The following is a 12,928-nucleotide window of genomic DNA, read 5'->3' on the forward strand; positions in this document are numbered from 1 at the left end:
GCAGTTGACCTTGGGACCAGAGAGATGGCTCGGCAGGTAGGCATACATGCTGCTCTTAAGGATGACAGAATTCGGTTCCCAGAAAACATGTCCGATGGCTCACAACTGCCTGTTACTCCCACTAATGCCTCTGGCTTCATGTGCACATACCTACTCCTGTGATCATAATTAAAAATAGCTGAAAATAAATTTTACAGGATATAATGGGGACTTAGACGACATTGTTGACACTGTGATATTAAAGGAAGAAAAGACTAACCTTGTCATCTCTTCATCCCTCTTTGATCTCTCACAGATGACAATGGAGAACTGAAGGACAGTTACTTGCCCAGAATTGTGTTACTGATGCACCGATGGTATTTACCCTCCACTGAGCTGGCAGGAAAACTCCTCTGCATATATCTTCTCAATGGCTGTGCAATACTTTTAGTCACAAATCAAGTTCTGTATTTAGATAGTGTTCATCTAAAGCCAGGAGGTTAAGGTAAACAAAATCTTGTTTAGTTATCCAGCTGTTTTAAGGTTATGGATGATGGACCAAGCTGTTGACTCAATCCTGGGTGTTTGGCTGTGCTTGAAGATATCAGTGCGGTGTGAAGTGGAATAGGCCGAGGGTTCTAACTCACCCTCAACATTCTAAATGGTAGTGTAATGAAAGAATAGTAATGCACCGCCTCAGGACCTCACATTGTCCTTCTGTGACAACAACTAACCGTAACTTACTTTTTACATCTCCTCTTGTTGGTAAGACACAGGGAATGTTCTAGAACAGTGATTCTCAATCTTTCTAATGTTTTCATTACAACTTCATAACTGTAATTTTGTTACTGATATGCAGGATATCTGATATGTGACTTCCAAAGGGATCTCAACCCACAGGCTTTTTTCTCTGTTGTTTTGTTTTTTCCCCCTGTAATCTGTTGATTGCTGATAATTTTTGGTTTTATTGACAAAATCAAACAAACCAAAAATCTGTACAAGGCTACAATTAAATCTTCAAATAGTTGAAAAACTCCCATTTTTGTAGGAAGAGCAGTTCCTTGCTGATTTCTGTGTATAATACAGTCCTGAAAATGATTAAATGGTGCATGGATTTAATGCAAGTGATCTTACAGCATCAGGAGGTTTATTTCATAAGATCTGGGCGTGTTGTACAATCTCTCCATGTGTTCTTATTTCTTTGCCTTGCACTGTCTGGGAGGCCTTGCATGGACTAGAGCCTGGGACTTAAAACATCTGCCCAAATGTTCTTGCCTGCCAAGGCTGCATAAGCGAGGATCAAGCCTGTCCTCTTCACCTGTCTTACTTCCATCTTCCTACGGTTGTTAGAGTGATCAGGGGATGTTAGAGAGGGTAAGGAGACACTCACCCTGAATAGAGAGCTTTGGAAATGAGCAGGATCTCTTTGTCCATTGGTCCCATTATTGACAGGCAGAATGTGGAGAGGAGGAGGGAGTTAGGCACATGAGCCATACATGGCCCACTGAGTTCATCTGCAAACAGCATTCTTATTCTTAGTGAGCTTGCCAACGCATGAAAGTCAAATACAGAGGACTATTTGGACATGTTAAAGCACCATGTGGGAACTTCAGTTCATATGAAAGTTGAAGACTGGTGTTTTCCACGTTGGATTCTTTACCTGCTCAAGGCCCGCTAATCCTTGCTATAGTAGGGTATTTGTTAAAGGAGAACCAGTGAGTAGACTTAAGAACGAATAATACAACCTTATTATAAACATCTTGAACATGACATTTTACAGTAGCAATGAGATTAAAGTACTTGTTATAAACAAAGCCAATCCTAGGTTTAAATCTCTTTTAGCCACAATGGTGCTTCTGGGTACTATCAGTTTCGAATTATGTATACTTTCTAGTGTGCTTGTAACCACGGTTTGTGGTTCTTGGTTGGCAAGTACTCAGGAAGGTTCAACTAGCTTGCAAGTGACTTCTCCACCAGACCAAAAATATATCCCAGAGCATGAAGAGGCCAAGTTTGGCTACTTAGTGTGGACGTGCTCACAGCACACTCCGTGGCCATTGACAATCTCCAGGTTGAGGTCACATCATCCACAAGTTTGAAAGCCAAACATTTTGTATCTTGGATTTTTAACAGATTTCATAATAGCTGTGCTTCTACCATAAGATGTCAGTAAAATGGCGTCCAAGCTTTGAGTGGCTGCACCTTTGACTATAGAATCTCATTATTTCAGGAGCAGAGTTTCCTCCTTGTGGTACTCTTGACCCTCCAAAAGTTTCAGTTTGGGGCATTTGGCATTTCAAGGTTTTGGATTAGAGGTCCTCAGCCTGTAACTCAAATGTTGCTTGGGATTCGTGTAAATTATTAAAGCAGTGCAGGCTAGGCATGTGCAAAAAGACACATAAACAGTTTCTTTAACTACCCTACGTATCGGAATGCCAGCGGAGAAAGCTGTGATGAGTTTCGACTGAAGATCTGCTATTTCATGAGGTAAATACACTTACTGATTTAATTTCTCATAGAGTTGGGTTTTGGACTTGCCAACAAATCCTGTTTTTCCTTCCAAGTGTGGCCCAAGTGAAACCTTCCAGCTGTCAAAAGTCCTTTCTATACCTTTCAGGTACTGGATCATAAAATTTCCTGCAGAGTTTAATTTGGATCTTGGTTTGATTCGCATGACTGAGGAGTTCCGGGAAGTAGCCAGTCAACTAGGATATGAAAAACACATCAATCTCATGGACATATCCAGCGTGTAAGAGTTGCACTAGTCTGTTGATCTTCATGAGTCCATTGCTTTGGGAAAGGGTAGTAATGACCTGGCTTGACTGGAATTGCTACTGTTCTAGAAACTCTTCCTTTGGAGACAGCCTGGCTACAATGAACACAGCTGTATCAGATACGGTCTAGCTCTCCAAGCTGCAGTTTGTTTGTAAAATGGCACTGCACCTTTGTGGGATTATTCTATGTTTTAAAAGTATACAAGAAAACATTTAGCACATAGTAGTTGCTCAATACTTACTTCTTGACTCTGAATTTAGTCAATTTCTCCTATGTCCTAGCTACTCTCTAGGAGCCTATGAGAAAGCAATCTTGGGTCTCACCTAAGCCTTTTAGATTAGAATCTATACCTTAAGAAGATCTTGTGATTCATACTCTTCTTCAAGTCTGAGAAGCTCTCTTTCCCAGTGCTTCAGAGGCTCACCTGAGGTTCCACAAATGTAGACCATAGGTGTATCACTGACTGGTTATTTCATTAGGAACTTAATACTAATTAGACTCATTTAATACAGACCAGCTAACTCTGCCAGGGAACATGTGGTTGTCCATATTACACTTGTATGTTCTATCCAAATCTGGCCTGAAATTCATTCTGTAGCCTCAGCTGTCCTTGAATTTCTGGTAATTTTTCTCATCTTGGCTTCCTGAGTGTTAGGATTATAGATCTATGTCAAATATATATATATATATATATTTCTGTCTTAGGCATTCTCTTTGCCTGGAATGTTTCTTCAAGACTGATAATGAATGGCCCAGGCTTTACCCAGGATGCTTGTTTACGATGCCTGTCTTCAGATTCCCCTGAGTGAGATGCGTTTTTGGCATGCTGACCAGCCTGTTCTTCTTTCACAGTCCTTCCTATGACTGGATGAGGAGAGTCACACAGAGGAAAAAAGTATCGAAAAGGGGGAAAGCCTGTCTCTTATTTGACCATCTGGAGCCCATTGAATTGGCTGAGCACCTCACTTTTCTGGAGCATAAATCTTTTAGAAGGATCTCAGTAAGGAACTTGACCGTTATTCTTCCAAGGGTAACAAGCACCGTGCCAACTTTCCCAAGAGCTATGTGTTCATTCTCCCAAGTGTTGGCAGCCTCTGCCACTGGGCTCTGTTGGAAATGTGCCCTCTATTCACAGAAATTTTAACCAAATATAAATATTATTCTGTCTTTAGTTTATGGCTCATAAGCTATATTTCTGCTGCTATGTTCAATGTCTCCTTTCATAGAATTAAAGCATGATTTTTATGAATCTTCAGCAGAGACTTGACCATTCAACATTTATTTAGTTTGAGTGACCTCCTCCAAGTGAATAGTTTTGTTGGGCCTTTTATTTATGGAGGTGAGGGTTTGGAGTGAGTTAACTCATTTCGGTACCTATACAATGCCTAACTATGAAAATAGGTTGAGAATTAAGAGTTGCAGGCTTTGAGGCGATCTCAACATTAGATGGTCTCTTTCCTAGAGATGGGAGTCCTGACTTTAGACTTTCCTCCTATGCATTTTGATGGACCCTCATTCCCTGTCTGTGTTCCTTTTCCTTTCTGTTCTCCATCCTTCCTCAGCTACAGTCTCATCGAGCCACCCTTCATCACCATCTTCTTTATATTGTTCCGTCAGCCAGGAACTTTGATGCATGGCCTGAGCTCAGATGAGATCATCCTTTCCCAAGGACCCTGACAGAAATCACACCATTGCTGGGAAGCAAGATGATTTTTGACTAGAATATGGATTTATTTCCTTTTATTTTTTAAAGCATTTTTATCTTCCCTTTTCCTTTAAACACTAGAAGCTTCTTATTTTCTGAGCGTATTATATCCCATTCATTTCCTGCTCCCTAGTGCCTGCCATTGCATCCTAAACATCTTGTTTTTTGATGTCACTGGTCAAACTGAAAATGGCAACCTTAGCTCTTTTGTAGGAAATACAGTCTGTCTGAGCCATTTATTTTTCCAGGATAATGGCCTATGTGGATCTTAGGGTTCAGTAAGCTTGGAATTCTCCTAAATATATTCCTCCCCTTCCTCCCTCTCCTCTAAAGCACTGTGATTTTTGTGTGTGTATCTGAGTTTTGAAATGTAATAAGATAGCCCATTAGAGGCATATAGGTATCAAACCTGAAAGAAACCTTTATAAATACAAAACGAAGAAATCACCAGGTGGTTATGAAAGGCTAGCTCACTGCGTTTATCTGACTGTAAAGTCTGATTTTGTCATTACCCCATCATGGTTCGACCTCTCATTCTTCCTTCTCCAGTTCACAGATTATCAGAGCTACGTAATCCATGGCTGCCTGGAGAATAACCCAACATTGGAGAGATCTATTGCTTTATTTAATGGAATCTCTAAGTGGGTCCAATTGATGGTTCTTAGCAAACCAAGTGCTCAACAGAGGGCAGAAGTCATCACAAAGTTCATCAATGTCGCACAGGTTTGCCCTCATCATAATCAGACCTGGGTTCGGGTATATTCATTAATTGTATTGAAAAAAGTCACTGAGGAAATTGGTGTTAACAATAAAACAGCACTGGAATATTAAACCGTGCAGGGATAGCTAATGAATAAGCGATATTTTTCTCACATAGCAAGATTGCTTTTAAAAGGCAATGCTCAGAAGCATCTAACTGTGTTGATGTGAAATGACTGGTATTGTATTGTTAAAGAATTCAATTCTCATTTTACCTCAACCCGGTATGTTTTCTCCCTAGACTCTTGTTATTACAAGTGTTCTTCTGTGCACTTGTAACTTGAGATATTCAAACTAATTTTTAAAAATTCTTACCAAGTATTGCTGTTAATGGTTTTTTTTTGTTTGTTTGCTTGTTGTTGTTGTTTTTCAGAAACTCCTTCAACTAAAAAATTTTAACACCTTAATGGCTGTGGTTGGTGGCCTTAGTCACAGCTCCATTTCCCGACTCAAAGACACCCATTCTCACCTCTCTTCCGAGGTGACAAAGGTACTATGACTTTTGATCTGAGTTCTGAGCAGCCAGTACAGATTGCAAAGATGAGCTTTGATCCTGGCATACATTATAGAGGAGGCAGCATTTTTATCTTAAACCAATACAAAGTTATATATAGGGTACAAAATAGAAAGGGAATAGGCCCCATCAGCCAAACCGACCCATAAAACCAGATTGCTGCTGGTGGTGTTACCTAAGAATCTTCTGACCAGGCTGGTGAGATGGCTCAGCAGGAAAAGATGCTTGCTATCAATCTGGTGACATGGGTTTTATCCCTGGACCCACATTGTAGAAGGAAAAAACTTATTCCCAATAGTTATCCTCTGATTGGCCTATGTATGCTGACCTCTGATTGGTCTATATATGCTGACCTCTGATTAGTCTATGTATGCTGAGCCATGCATATGCCCTCTCTAATAAATAAATAAATACAAAAAGAAAAAATGTTCTAATCAAAGATGAATATAGTATAAATGTTACCAAATATTTATGTGCTGTGTGATTGGCACTCTGTTAAACATGAAAGACACTGAATGAGTAAAATAAATACCCAAAATGCTGAAATAAATCTATTGTGGCACATGGAAGGTGCAAAGGAAGGAGAAGCAGGAAGTCTTGTATAGAAATATTCAGACTCATAACTGAGTTGCCACAAGCAAAAGCATGTGCCTTTAATAGCCAGTTCACTAGTATTAGTAATATAATAGGTATCTCTACTATATTAATTTGCAGACCAAATCTAATAAACATTTCACTTACTGAGCAGAAAGGAATGTTTTCCCTTATGCTAACAATTGGCTGTTGAATCAGTAGGCTGTGTACTGTTGGAACCTTTAAGATGTAAAACACTAATTTAAATTGGTTAGATAATGAGGCAATCTATCATCTGAGAACTGTAGCAGGCCACTGACAGGGCAGACTCCAGGAGTGACCATACCAAAGCCTGGCTCAGTTGCTTCGCCTTCTGAGTATCCGGGATTTGTAGCTGCTTTTGTTCATTTTTGAGTTTTTGTTTGTTTGCTTTCTTGCTGTGATTAGCCTGCCTTCCCTCCGGATTGGTCTTTGGGGAGCAACAGGACAAAAACTACTCTTATTCTTGAAAGATGTCTTACTTTCACTCTGCCCTCATCAATTAGAGACCCTCCTTCTATACCTTTTGGCCATCTCAAGTCATATGATGGCCATCCTGGACCAATAGCAGTTGTCTGAGAAATATAGTGTTCTGCTTGTCTTAGCCCTCTCTGTTCCTAAACAGGTGGAATTCCCTTGAGCTTCCTGCAGAACCCATCTTAGGTGCTGGAGGTAGAAACTGCTCCTGAGTCATATGGGATGCTATTGGAAAGGAAAGATGAAGGGGGATTTATAAGAAAGTCTAGCTGTTGTTCGCTAATCATCTAAGAGTACATATACAGACAGAGCGAATGAGCCAGAGATGTACCATTATTTGGCCTCAGGCTCCTCTCTCACCTCAAATTTAATGGGACTCACTATGGATTTTTTTTTCTTAAGTTTTCTACTACATTTCAAATAAAAGGCAAAAAAATTAAGTTGAACAGAATAAAAGGCTTAGGGTTATACTATATCTTTAGCAATTAAATATTTGAGGGATGGAGAGATGGCTCAGCTGTTAAGAGCTCTTGTTGATCTTCCAGAGGCTGTGGACTTGATTCCCAGTAACTGCACAATGGCTCACAAGCGTCTGCAGCTCCAGGACCAAGGATCTGGCAGACCCCTCTAATATCCACAGGCACTAGGCCAGGCAGGCACGTGCTGCACACATATATGCAGACAGAGCACTCATACATAAAGTAAATGCACATGCGTGCACACACACACACACACACACACACACACACACACACACACACACACACACATACCCTCTTAGTTAGTGGGAAACCCTAATCTCCAGCTCAGTGCAGCTTTTCCTATCCTGCACTGTCCTAGATTAACCTTCAAGTGACAATTGCAATGTAACTTTCTTGAAACCATGAGGGTATTGTCAAATGCTATGTGCTTGCCTTTGTGAACTCTCAGAATCGTAAGCATTGGGATGACACTGAACAGCTCACAGGTAAGCAGAGAAACAACATACTTCTGTGTTGTTACAAAATGGAGCAGGCTGTCCTAGTGAGAGCCAGGCCCAGTGCATTTTTCTGATTTTCTTTCTCTTGGTTGATAGTTTCCTGCATCAACATTGGTATGGCTGACACCCCCCCCCCCCCCCCCCCCGTAGCTGAGGAATTCCAAACCACATATTCCAGAATGTGGGAGTGAACAGGGGAGAAAGTTGCTGTTTAAAAAGTCTCCTTCTCCATCTCTTTCCAGAACTGGACTGAGATGGCAGAGCTGGTCTCCTCCAACGGCAATTACTGCAATTACCGCAAGGCCTTTGCCGACTGTGATGGCTTCAAAATCCCCATCCTTGGCGTGCACTTGAAAGACTTGATAGCGGTCCATGTCATCTTCCCAGACTGGATGGAAGAGAACAAAGTGAATGTTGTGAAAATGCACCAGCTTTCTGTTACCCTGAGTGAACTGGTCTCGCTGCAAAACGCCTCTCACCACTTGGAACCTAACATGGATTTGATCAACCTCCTCACCGTGAGTCACAGGGGCCGTGCTAACAGCGCTTTGTATCCTAACTCCAGTGACATAGAAAGACATGTGACAATTCACTTTAGAGGGACAATAGATTAGGGGTCAGTGCATGATAAGGAGTCTCTCAAAGGATGAGGAAAACGGAAACTTACATCCATAAGGAACATGACTTGATACTGTAACCTTGAGGCAAATATATTTCCTTCTTTGGGAGAAGCCTTGTCTCTGCCTTTATGAACCTCTTCTAGAGGCCATTGTCCCCTAAGAGCCACTTTAGCCCTTTACTGTCCTTCAGCAAACATGGCCAAATCATCAGCTCTTTATATCCTCAAGTCCTCTGCTTCTCTCTTGACTGAGAATCCAAACGCTCCATCTTTCTTCTTAATCTAAAGCTTTTTTATCTTGTATTATATTCATGAGTGTGCATGGTGGGGGGAGGAATTGGGAAAGAAAGAGCGGGAAGGGGAGAGAGGGGGAGAGGGAGAGAAAGAAAGAGGGAGGGAGGGAGAGAGGGAGGAAGAGAGAGACTTGAGTGTGCCATAGTACCATGGGTAGGTCAAAGGACAACTTTGTGAAGTTTGTCTCCTCCTTCCACGTGTATATAGATTCAAGGCTAAAACTCACGTTTGTGTAAGGAGTTCCTTTTTCTGCTGAGTCATCTTGATGACTCCTTGCTTTTTGTTTTTGTTTAACTTTTTTCTTGTTTGCATTTTTTGTTGTTTGTTTTAGACTGGGTTTTGTTGTTTAGCTCATGCTAGGCCTGTACTTATGGCCCCTGACCTCAGTCTCTCAAGTGCTAGGATTCTAGGTGTGGACCACCGTGTGCTGCCTTTTAAGATTTCATCTTTCTTTTCTCTTTGTTGTGTTTGTTTCTTTGCTTTATTTTTATTTTCACACTCAAAATTTTATTCCTCTCTTGGTCCACCCTCCTACTGTTCCACATCCCATACCTCCTTCCTGCCCCCCCCCCCCCAGTCTCTATGAGGATGTCCTCACCCTCCACCCCACCAGACTTCTAAACCCTGGGGCCTCCAGTCTCTTGAGGGTTAGGAGCATCTACTCTGACTGAACCCAGACCAGAGAGTCCTCTGCTGTATGTGTGTTGGGGGCCTGATACTAGCTGGTGCATGCTTCCTGGTTGGTGGTCCAGTGTCTGAGAGATCTCAGGGGTCCAGGTTAATTGAGACTGCAGGTCCTCTTACAGGGTCAGCCTCCTCCTCAGCTTCCCTCAGCTTTTCCCCCATTCAGCCACAGGAGTCAGCAGCTTGGTTGGGTTCAAATATCTGCATCTGACTCATTCAGGTGCTAGATTTCATCTTTCTAGAGCATTCTTTGTTCTCTTCCAAAGCAGTCATGAATCTGTTGTGCTTTGCCCTGTCCTTTACATTTGCTTTAGCTGGAGAAAGCACTTCTCTCATTAGATTAATGAATTTCTGTTCATGTGCTTTACTTGGCACATGCCTAGCACCTTCCACAGTACCTGGCATAGTTAAGAACTTGAGAGACAAAGTGAGTGCTGTGTTTAGGAATGGTGAGTGTCAGACAAAGCCTGACATACTCTCTTTACCTGCCACTCTGATCTTACTGATATTTATTTATTGTTTGTTTGTTTAGATGGTCTTCGGGTCGAGAATGTTTAGACACAACAGGTGTATAGAAGAAGGCATTTTCCATTATATCTTGTTGTTTTGAGAAGCAAGAAACATAAACAAATTCTCTTACTTTTGCTTAAACAAGTGAAGGTACAACTTTCCTCTTTGCCTTCACAACAGTTTAACATCTAAAACTTGGCTGCCATGATGAGCTGCCATTTTCTTTTGATGGCCATAGGAAATGAAAGCCATGACTCTTCTTAAGCTCTGGCAGCCTAAATCCCCTAGGACGGCTGCACTGGCCTAGGAACCTAGTTCCCAGACTTCATACCCACTAATTGTTATCAAAGGACACACCTCTAAGTAGAATAGTAGTATTAACTGTACTCTTAGTATGAGGTTGAAGTGGTCAACACACAGATCTGTTAGGTTTGTGTGTTAAACAATAAACACAATGGTGTTCTACATTGGGTGACCACATTGAAATAATTCAAACACCTGCATTGATCATTTGCCATGTAAATATGTTTCCATTAACCTGTGCCCAGGGTTGTAGCCACAATCAGAAAACAGACCACAGACAGACAGATGATGTCTGAGGAGAAGAGCTGGTGCGGTCCCAGTTTCAAGTGTCTGCATTAGGCTGTGCTCTTTCCTGTGAGTGGGACTTTAGAAGACAGGTGCCTACATCTGAGCAATGTCTCAAACACCTAAAAGAAAGTGATAAAGTAGGAAAATAAGTTGGAGTTTTAAGTGTAAGGGAAAGGTCTCTTCATGACTGAGTACTTGCCTAGCATGCCCAAGGCCCTGGTTCAATCTCAAAACAAACAAACAAACAAAAAGAAAACCGAAATTCACCAAGTCACATTATTAAAAAGATGTTTGGTAAAGGTCTGAAGATATTTTAATGAAAATTCAATGATATAAATGGAAATTTGAATTAAAAAATAAAAGCTAAGAAGAAATTCTTTTTTTGTTAGGAAAAAAAAAAAAAAACAAATGAAAAAAAAAATGATGCCAAATTATACCTGCCTCTTTTTTAGGAGAACTGAGGGACACTGTAGTAGCACCACATTTAAATCTGCAGAGCCCAGAGAGGTAGCAAAAATCCTAGGTGGAAAGTCTTGACCTCCATCTTGCTCCTGTGCTAATCAGTCCTGATTATGCCTTTTTCATCATGCCTCTGTGCTCATGTATGATATCTGCATTTCTATGACTCTAGAAATACAGAATAGCAAAGCCATGAGAATAGGAAAAGATTTCTGTGGTCTTAGCCATGGCCCACTGACTACCCTACACACCAGGCCTGCAGAACCGTCACCACACCTTTCTTCTTACATCTCAGGTCATCCTTGTCTCCCCACAACCAAGGAAAATGTTCATTCCACACAAAGACACATTAGTTTTTTCTGATGTCATGTTGAAGGTAATGTCCTCAACATGAGTCCTGAGGAAGCTCATATGTTCACTAGAGACTAGTGTGCACTGTATGAAGCACATACATGAATTAGAACATACATGCTATTGCAGCTGTCTGAGGCATGAGAGCATGTCTATAACCATAGCATATAAGTGGTGACTTCATCTTTTCCCAGGTCAATTTTTTGCCAAAGTGTCTGTGTTTCTAAGTGACCTATATGTGCTTCAGAACATTGAAAAATACAAAGTGAGAAAACTCAAGTAAATGAACAATTATTAAACACCAAGTCTGTCTACCAATGCTGAAACTTCCCATGACCACTGGCTCACATGGTACTTTCCCCATCTGTCTCCTTGGTAAATTCTCACACAGACCCTGCAAGAAATCCTGGGGGATGGGAGATGGGGGGACAGAAAATGTCATACCGCTTCTGTCTCTTCCTTTCTCAACAATGAAGGATGTGAGACTTATAAATGTCTCCAAAGTTTAAAAATGACAAACTTCTGGATACAAGGTTGGGGAACTCTCTCCCTTGGGTAAAAAATTAGTCAGCATTTGTCACTATAACAAATACCCAGTATAAATTAATTTATTGAAAGAAAAGGCTTATTTTGGCTCAGCCCCTTAACAGTTGGCTTTGCTGTGTTGGTCCTGTGGGAAGGCTGCATATCAGTGGGCAACACAAGGCCAAACAAAATCACCCATCTCATGGCTGGGAAGTGGAAAGCAAAGGGGGCGTGGCTGAGCTCCACAGTTCCCTTCCAGGCACACTTTCATCATTTAAAGACTTCTCACTGGGTTTCACCTCTTGACACTCCACTACATCACAATAGGACTGAGCCCTGAACAAGCTTTTGAAGGACGTTTAAGATCTAAATTAATAGTGGATGGTTGGCGTTGAGTGGACATCTGCTCTCTACTTTGGGTGCATTAATATCACATCATTTATTTTGTGTCAGTACAAAATTAAATAATATTTGCTCCAACTCTTTTTACTATTAGAGAATAAACTTTATAAGGAAGAGATTATGACCCATTGTGTTTTTTGTGCCTTTGAACAGCATGGGTTAGGTGAAGAGAGGAAAAACATAGCAGCACACTGTAGGGGTTTAGACTGTTCTCCTTTTCGAGGTGGATCTGGAGACATCATCTCCCCTTGAAATTCCAGTTCATATAATAAGTTCTCGAGGCTGATGCCTCTGTTTCATGATGTATGAAACAGACAGATTCTTTTCATGGTATTTTTAGCCCCATCAGGTAGTGACTTTTATCACTTTGAACACATGCAAATAACTGGAAAGCCCCTATGTTTTTTACAGACCTGTTTTTAAAAAAGAGAAAAGAAAATGAAGAAAAGAGAAGAAGGGAGGAGGAGGAAGAGAAAAAAGGAGAGGACAGTTTGCTAAACTGATCAGTGTAAATAGATTGATGATCAAGCATGTTTTGTTTTATAGTAAGCCAATCTTAATATGAAATCTAACTCCAGAGCCACCTATGCTCGCAGGATTAAAGGGTCAGACAGATAATAAATCAGAAAATTGCTCAAAACCAATGGGGGCAAAATAATGTTAGACAAATTAGGTCATATTATTGAAAACCGA

General features: G+C 41.0%; 1 protein-coding gene across 3 annotated transcripts in view; it reads left to right on the plus strand.

The window, feature by feature from the left end:
• RASGRP3 (RAS guanyl releasing protein 3) overlaps positions 1 to 12,928 on the plus strand; it is a 101,096-nt gene that overhangs the window by 66,670 nt on the left and 21,498 nt on the right. For all 3 annotated transcript variants that reach the window (XM_080919235.1, XM_080919236.1, XM_080919237.1), the window contains 7 exons: positions 296 to 398; positions 2,404 to 2,466; positions 2,597 to 2,728; positions 3,607 to 3,754; positions 5,009 to 5,182; positions 5,592 to 5,708; positions 8,043 to 8,318. In XM_080919235.1, the coding sequence (XP_080775361.1) occupies positions 296 to 398; positions 2,404 to 2,466; positions 2,597 to 2,728; positions 3,607 to 3,754; positions 5,009 to 5,182; positions 5,592 to 5,708; positions 8,043 to 8,318 (1,013 nt within the window). The remainder of the gene's footprint in view (positions 1 to 295; positions 399 to 2,403; positions 2,467 to 2,596; positions 2,729 to 3,606; positions 3,755 to 5,008; positions 5,183 to 5,591; positions 5,709 to 8,042; positions 8,319 to 12,928) is intronic.

This window comes from Micromys minutus, assembly GCF_963924665.1.
Source record: "Micromys minutus genome assembly, chromosome: 1".
In the NCBI taxonomy this organism is placed as follows: Eukaryota; Metazoa; Chordata; class Mammalia; order Rodentia; family Muridae; genus Micromys; species Micromys minutus.